This window comes from Prosopis cineraria, unplaced genomic scaffold, assembly GCF_029017545.1.
Source record: "Prosopis cineraria cultivar Desert tree isolate PC_DT_omini unplaced genomic scaffold, ASM2901754v1 PC6, whole genome shotgun sequence".
Classification (NCBI taxonomy): Eukaryota; Viridiplantae; Streptophyta; class Magnoliopsida; order Fabales; family Fabaceae; genus Prosopis; species Prosopis cineraria.
In genome coordinates this window covers 36,413,762-36,421,937 of record NW_026555337.1, presented here as the reverse complement: position 1 = coordinate 36,421,937, position 8,176 = coordinate 36,413,762, and the positions used below count along the sequence as shown (strand labels likewise).

The 8,176-nt window shown below is 24.1% G+C and overlaps 1 protein-coding gene across 1 annotated transcript; it reads right to left on the bottom strand.

The window, feature by feature from the left end:
• Positions 1 to 3,033: 3,033 nt before the first annotated feature.
• On the bottom strand, positions 3,034 to 4,568 carry LOC129314117 (uncharacterized). The gene is made up of 3 exons (XM_054957487.1): positions 4,120 to 4,568; positions 3,290 to 3,387; positions 3,034 to 3,095 (listed from the first exon to the last, which is right to left on the bottom strand). Exons 1-3 carry the CDS (start codon positions 4,500 to 4,502, stop codon positions 3,034 to 3,036), a joined length of 543 nt encoding a protein of 180 aa, XP_054813462.1. The 5' UTR covers positions 4,503 to 4,568.
• Between the last annotated feature and the right edge of the window lie 3,608 nt (positions 4,569 to 8,176).

The window sequence follows — 8,176 nt, the reverse complement described above, 5'->3', positions numbered from 1 at the left end:
TAAGTCCTCAACAAATTTTTTGAAAAAAAGTTAAAAATACTGATTTAGATAATTATAATTCAAGGGTTTTAATTATAAATAAGTATTTAAGTATTAATGAAACTCTTAGGTTGTAACAAAACTTTTTGTTTATAACTATTTGCATTATAGTTACAATTTATATTTGTAGAAAATTTTGTTGGGACCTAATTGTCATTAATTTAGTATTTGGAACCTAACTATCATTATTTAACTTGTTTTTGTTATGACCATATTTTTATTATTTTGTACCGTTGAAATGTATTATATAATTTATATTCATGAATGGTGATTCTCAGTTGTTTTGTAAGGATTTGTAATTCAATTTGTTTAAATACAAATGAATGTCTAGATTTTAATTTTTTATTTAAAATTTAAATTAATATTTCTTATATTTAGATTTCAAAGGTTTTATTTCATTGTATATTATATTTCATTTCAATCAAACAAAATGAAAAGAAAAACAACTAAATAATCAAGTAATTTTTTTTTAAAAAAATCATATTAAATAATCGCAAGGTTTCTTATATAAACCCTGCCTCCACTAAAAACACCCAAAAACAAAAGGACAAGAGTTAATTAGTCTTATATATTCAAATCAATAGACATCTAGATTTTAATGTGTTAATTATATTCATAACAAGAATATATTATAGAATAAATAATTCATAAAAAAATACACATGTTTTGATTTAATTAAAAATAAACACCTTAAGTATATAAAGTTAAATATATAAGTAATTTTCAAAACGAAATCACATAGAAAATGAAAAGAACAATTGTTCATGAAAGCAAATACAAAATGCATTTAAATTTAAATATTCAAAATTAATATACCTCTCAATAATAAAATATATTTGAACATAATTTTCTAGGAGAAAGAAAATAAAAATAAACCTACCCACCGGAAAGAGAGAGGGAAAAAAAGAAGAATAAAACTTTTGTTGTGGACGGAATAATGCCAGACTAGTGGTCTGGATTATTCAATTGACAATGTCTTCGTGAAGAAATTGATACGTGAACGTAATGAACTTTGTGTCTTCACGTCGCTTTGTTAATGTCTTTAAGGTACCATAATATGCCACTGACGTCTCGTCTCATGTGTGTGGATATATGTTCTTATCTTCTTCAACATTGAGAGTAATAAATATATATCTTTCAACTAAATATTTTTACATAAAATCTTATGCATGTCTTATGAAAATAATAATTATAAATTTCTACCAATAATAAAACACAGTGGCATTAAAATTATTAATTAAGAAATTTATATTTGATCTAAGATGCAATATTCAAAAGAAGAAAAGAAAAAAATCCGATTCAGGTCAACCCATTAACTTACGAGGTTTGTCTAGGTTGAAGCTAGGTCATAGGTGATCGGTTTCCTCAATCAATTAGACTAGCTAAATGACTAGTTCATCAATTTAGGATTAATGGGGCCAGGTCGGTCTGGGTTTTACAAATAATGATTGATATTTGAATCTCATACTACTTATTTAATTGATGAGAGTTTTTATCCGTCATGCTAACTTTACTTGGTACATATGTGCATGTGTGTTTTCTTATCAAGGTTAAATCATTAACAAGAAAATGTTCCAACAAGCCTTAAATGTTGCTTTCATCACTTTCACTTTAATTACTTAAACAAGATTACAATTGAAGCGTTGCAATATTTAAAAAGCCCAATATAGGGTTTGGTCACAACATGCATGTGTGGCATATTTAGGCATGAATCAATCAACATTATGGATGTTGAAAGCTTAACATATACAGTTCACAAAGTCAATAGAAAGAATATGCTCGAATTAATAATTTCATGTTTTTAGTCCACGTGTGTTCTCATGTCCACACTTCTATTTGCAATAAACAAACCAAGTAATTCATAATTAATTATTCATTTCTAATTATGGAAGCTTTCACGTTAACAATGGACTAATCACAATAAATTTTTTCAGCAGTAGGATTAATTATATTTTGACTTCAAAGATATTTCGTATATGACTGCCTCACCATATATACTATCTTAAATTCATTTTTTTTTATGTTCTCACCGATGATGTGAAAATATGAATAAAGAATTAATTAATTTAGTTGTAGATCATAAATAAAAAAATTTTATTTGTTAATTAGTCAAAACTGATTCATTTCGGCATGAACGAACAATATGAAACATTATTTTTTGAGAGAATGAGAGGTAAGTCTTGATAAAGAAAATTAATGACAATAAATTTATTCAAAAAATTAATTGTAAATATTAATTTAAATAATTATAATTATAAATTTAAAAATTTCATTGTAAATACAGTATTTAAATTCTAAATATAACAATTAATTTACAATTTGAACTCTTATTTATAATTGTTTAAGTTGATATCTGTAACTTATTTTATCAAAAATTGGTTGAGACCTAACTATCATTAATTTATCCTTTTGAGATTTTATTATCATTTTTTTAATTTTTTTGATGCAGTGAACTATATAAATCATTATTATTTAAATTAATCTGAAAAAAATAAACATGTACTTTATTAAAAGATTTAATGATATTCACATGTTCATTGGATTTGCTGATATGTCAATTCAAATAAATGAATAAATTACATGAAGTTATCCACAATAAAATAACTGATACCAACTTTTTAAGCAAGTGCTAAAACGCTCTAAACTGAATTCTAAATTATCATTTAATTTTATAAACTGAACAATCCCTTAATAATTTTAATTCGAAAATTAAATTGTGTAAATTCATATCACTATTTAAGTTTTAACATTAATCTCAAATCCACCAACTATATTTATTTTTAAAATTTAAATATTAAATTCGTGTAAAAAAAATTAAAGAAACAAGTTTAGAAGGATATACCCAAAAAGATGATTGACAGGTGGAGCATTAATGAGGCATGGTCTATCATGAAATCACAGTGTCCACATTTATTTTGTTGTCATAATTTATTTTGAATCTTTGCAAATAATATATTAATTGACCTTTTGTAGTTTTCACCGAATAATAAATTATCAGCCTCGTAAAGCACTTGCCGAACGGAAGGAGCCACAAAAGGCAAGGCATGAAAATGACACTAAAATCATCAAAATAATATCTTAGAAAATAATAATTAATCAGGTAATCAGAAAAATATTTTTAAAAAATATAATTATTTTTAAAATTTTAAATAAAAATCATAAAATTTCATAAAATATATTTTTAAAAAAATGAGTAATTTTAAATAAACAAAATAATATCAACTAAATAAAAATAAAAATAAAAAGAAGCATGGGCATACCTTTACAGGGTAATGACAGAGAAGAGGAAGCTTAGCAGTATCACCAGTTTGAAGATAAAGGTTCCAATTAGAAAGACATGCTTTGACGCTGCATCAACAAAAAGTAAGAAATCAGATTAAAATATTTATAATTAATATATGAGGCCTATGTTTTATGGAGCGAATCCTGAAAATTAAAATTAAAATTTATTTAAAATCAAGGCTTCAGGTTGATGACGTGAAGTTTTAAAAAGACTGATTTTAGAATAAATAAATATATTGCATAGTGATACGTGAAAGTCCACAATGTATGCGCAATTTCATATATAATTGCATCGTGTTCTTAAATCGTTTTAATGAAATTTAAATTATTTAATATTTCAATTTTTTGTATTTTAATCACATTTTATTTAAGATGGTCACAGTTTCATCTTTTTATAAAAAATAAAAAATAAATACAACTTCAAACAAAGGCCCACATTTTTATATTAGATTTGAACGAATCATTAAATTTTAATTAAAATTTTGCATAATTATCATCAACGACACTTGAAGCTTAATTAAAATAGGTAATAAAATGATTAATTAATTTCAAAGAAATTAAAGGAGGCAAAAAGTGAGGCAGAATTATTCGCCAATATAAAGTGATCATCGATGAGACACATGACCTTAAAGTAGATCAAAATTCAAAAATATTGTGTCTAATTTATAATCTGTCTTCAAAATTAGCCAAAAGAAAAAAAAAGAAGAGAATCAAATTAATTAATCAAAATCAAAATATATCAAATCAAAACGTAAATAGAATTATAGATAATATTAAGGCGTAAAGTTATAGTCTTACTCAGAATCTGAGGGTGAGATCATAGCAACCCAATCATCATCCGAAGGCTGAGAAACACCAGAAACAGTGACAGTGACAAACTCGTCATCTGATAATCCATTCTTAGACGATGAAGAAGACGAAGAATTAGTCGTGACATTCACTTGCAGATAATTAGGGCTAGAAGAAGCCGAACAATCCTCCAAGATTCTTCTGTTGAGCACTCTAAATTCAGATATCGCAGTGAAGTTTCTGTGATACGCCGTCGTATTATCACCAACCAGAGGGTGTAAAGGTAAAGAAGAGGAAGAAGAAGAAAGGAAGAAGAAAATCAGTAGAACTATATGTGTGTATCTGAAAACGAATTTCACAGGCCAATCCATGAAAGGAGAAGAAGAAGACATATTTATGTTGTTGGAAATCTGAACGTGTGTTTGTGTTGTGCTGTATTGTGTTTGTGTTCGTGTTGCGTTGTGAGGGATATATAGTGGAGAACGTGGTGTATTTGATGATTTTTTTTTTTTTGATAACATGTTTGACGATAATTTTGTTGCCATAAAAGCTTCAATTTTTTTTTTTACAGGTAATTATTGCATGGCTGGTGACAGATTTTTGTCCTTTTTTTCCTTCCTTTCATGGTTTTTCTCATCCATTCTTTGATGTCGGGGAAAAAGAATGACGTGGTATTTTGTCATTTTTATAATTAAGTTTTTGATTTGTGATTTGTGATTTTCTCTTGAATTTAATTTTTGGGTCAAAATATTAAAAATAAATGAGGCAAGTTTTTAAGGTTTTATATTTTAATTCAAAAAGCATTTTGATGAATGTTAACAGTAATTTGTGTTATTCCAAAAATATCTCTGATAAATAAATAAAAAATTGAACCTCATTAATTTGATACATCATTTGCAATCAAGAGTATATTCTGAAATTATAATTGAATCCGCAATTAAACAGGTCGAAATATCAGCTCATGTAGCTTTAATATGATTGAATCCTGGGAAGTGGGAACGGATCCAGTGCAGCGGAGCTGGGCAATCCTGACCGTGCATTTTATTCAATACTCTCTCCGAATTATAATATATATATATATATATATATATTCATTGTTTATTAACTTATGTTTCTAAAATACACTTAAGTGTAATAAATATAGCATTTGATTTAATTATTTAAAATATCTTCATTAATTACTTAATAAAGTAAGGATTAATTGAAAAAAAATTATATAATACCCACCCAATACCTTATATTGTGGACCAGGTAAAACTTTCAGAAAATGAATTATATTGTGATATGAAGAAAGTAATTGAAAAGATAGACATTTATAAAAAGATTTCTCACATGCAAAGCATAATCATGTTTTATATTTTTAATAAAAAAATTAATAAAACTGCTTTATCACCAATCTAAATAGTTTTTATTTAATGTATATGAATCAATTTAATATTAAAATTTTTATAAATTAATTTTGAATGGTTCATATTTAAAATTTTTAACTTTTAATTTTTTTAAAAAAATATTTTTTTTGGAAAGTGCAAGGATATTATTTGTATTACTTAGAATAAATTTGGATAATCAATCTAAAAAATAATATTAAATTTATTTATCTAGATTAAATCTGTACTGTTTAAATTAATGATTAACAAATTTATTAAAAATTTTTATAATTTAAATACGATTGTGTTCTTTGCTGATGAGAAGTCTTTTTAGCACCTCTCTCTTCTAATTCTTTTTCTTCATGAACAAAATACCCATATTTAAGGATATCAAAAGTTTTTAGAGAAAAAATTTCTGAATATTTTTGTATCTTATCATTTTTTTAAATTGTCAGTCTTAACGAATGTATTAAAATTTAACAGGATAGTCATGATATCCCACTAAAAGGAATGCATAGATATCAATGTATCATTTTTGACTTGCGCTCTCAGCGAAAAAATTCTTTAGATTGTTTTTTTTTTTCCCCTTTAACCTTACATGTAAATACTGTTGATACTCAATCATCTTTCTCTCAATGCATATATTTATTTCATGATTCACGACCTATAATTTTATAATGTACATATACATACATATTTTTTATATATTTGTTCATTTTTCTTCTTTCCATGTACATTTCGTGTGTGTTATTATATATATATATATATATATATATGTATATGTATGTATATGTATGTATGTATATGTATATATGCGCGCGCATAAATTTTAGCTTAGAATTGGTCCCTATTCAATGCTAATCCGATCCAAGTCTTAGGATATTGATATTTGGAAAGACTGGAATGTTTTAGAAATATGATAGGGACTAAAAAAATGTCTTACAATTATGGAAAAATATCATTATTGGTCTCAAATGTTTTGTCAAGATTTACTTTTAGTCCTTTCAATTTGTTTTCCGTTATTATAATCTCTGTAATTTAACATCATTTGGACCTGAGCAATAAACATCACTTAATCTTACTAAAATTATAGAGATTAAAAATATTAAAAAAATTACAAGAATTAAAAAAATTTAATATAATTATAAAAACTAATAATTATGTTTTTCCTATAATTATAATAATGATTATGAGAAAGGAAGGGAGTAGTTGATTTTCTCTTGTTAATTTTGATATCAATTGATATTTAAATTCAAACTCTTTAACATAAAGCTATCAAAAATCTAGAATTAATCATCAATATCAATTCATCCATTCAATGTATATAGTAAAGCACATATTAAAACACTGTAGATATACAGTGTTTTGAATAGAATGCTATACTATTTTTTAAAATATTTTTTAAATGAGATCTCAAGTTTTAACATTAAATAAATAAAAATCATTTAAAATAAGACTAAATGAGAATAATAGAGTATATAAAAGCATGAAATATCAATCGTTTAGAAAATATTGCAAAAAAAGGAGAAAAAAAATGTTATCTTACAAAATTATGGGTCGTTCAATGCAGCCAATGATCCATTCACTATGACAGACCACTGTGAGGCTAATTTGATTTATACAATAGTCACCATTCTACACAAAAATAGTAAGGATAATTTGCTTTAAATTTTAAAGTTTAGGATTCAGGATGTTATTCATACAATAGTTTATGATTTGTGATGTTAATTAAAAATGTCACATCAGTAAAAGGTTGCCATATCAACATTTTGACTGGGCTCTACTAAGTGAATGGTAAAGGCATTAATTAGCAGTTAATGGAGAGGTTTAGAGTCTATTTTGTATATTTTAAGAATTTAAGATCTAGAGCACTTTTTTTTATAATACTTTAAGGTCCATTTTGCTTATTAACCTAAAAAAATAATATATAGGTGCTAAATATGCAATGAAATTAAAAAAAATTATTTAGATAAAACATAAAATGTTCATAAGTAACTTGATGAGTTTTATTTCGAAAATAAAAAATTATAAATAAAATAATTTATTACTTTTAAATTTTATATGCATATGATAATAAATTGTAGAATAAAATATAAAGGTTAGTGTTTTAAAAATAATTTTATTAAAATTATAAATTTCAAATAAAAATAAGCATAAATTATATTGACTAATATATCTCTTATTATATTAAATTCATATTCCATTAATTAACTGAAAGAAATTCATATTCTATTATTTTTAAAACATTATTTTAGCAAACTTATATATTTAAATTTTTTAAAATAATAAATAAATCATTTTTATAGCTATAAATTTAAAAAAATGAATAAAATTTAAAATAATTTATCATTTAAATGTTTTGGGGTAGCATGAATAATTTTTAGATAATATTTATATTTTAAAAAATTAATTTTAATCTAATATATAAACTTAATTGTCAACTAATGATTGGATAGATAGAAATGAAAGCTTAAAAGTAAAAAAAAAAAAATGATATTTATATCTATTAATTTTAAGAAAGGTTTGTATAGATTTTAAAAATAAAAAATAAGTATTTACAATTAAAATAAATGGAGGGAGGACCATGTATTTTACTTTAAATTATAAGTAGTCTAAAATCATTTTTAAATTTTTTATTTTTATCTTTTATATGCTAAACATTTTCATGCATTGCATGAGGATTAAATTTAGTTAAATAA

What these genes read in the sequence shown, in the direction of transcription:
- LOC129314117 (XM_054957487.1), bottom strand. Translation starts at nt 4,502, where the DNA reads ATGTCTTCTTCTTCTCCTTTCATGGATTGGCCTGTGAAATTCGTTTTC. An exon ending in ATCTCACCCTCAGATTCTGA is followed by an intron (nt 3,388 to 4,119) that starts GTAAGACTATAA and finishes TTGTTGATGCAG; the next exon opens with CGTCAAAGCATGTCTTTCTA. An exon ending in CCCTGTAAAGGTATGCCCAT is followed by an intron (nt 3,096 to 3,289) that starts GCTTCTTTTTAT and finishes TGATGATTTTAG; the next exon opens with TGTCATTTTCATGCCTTGCC.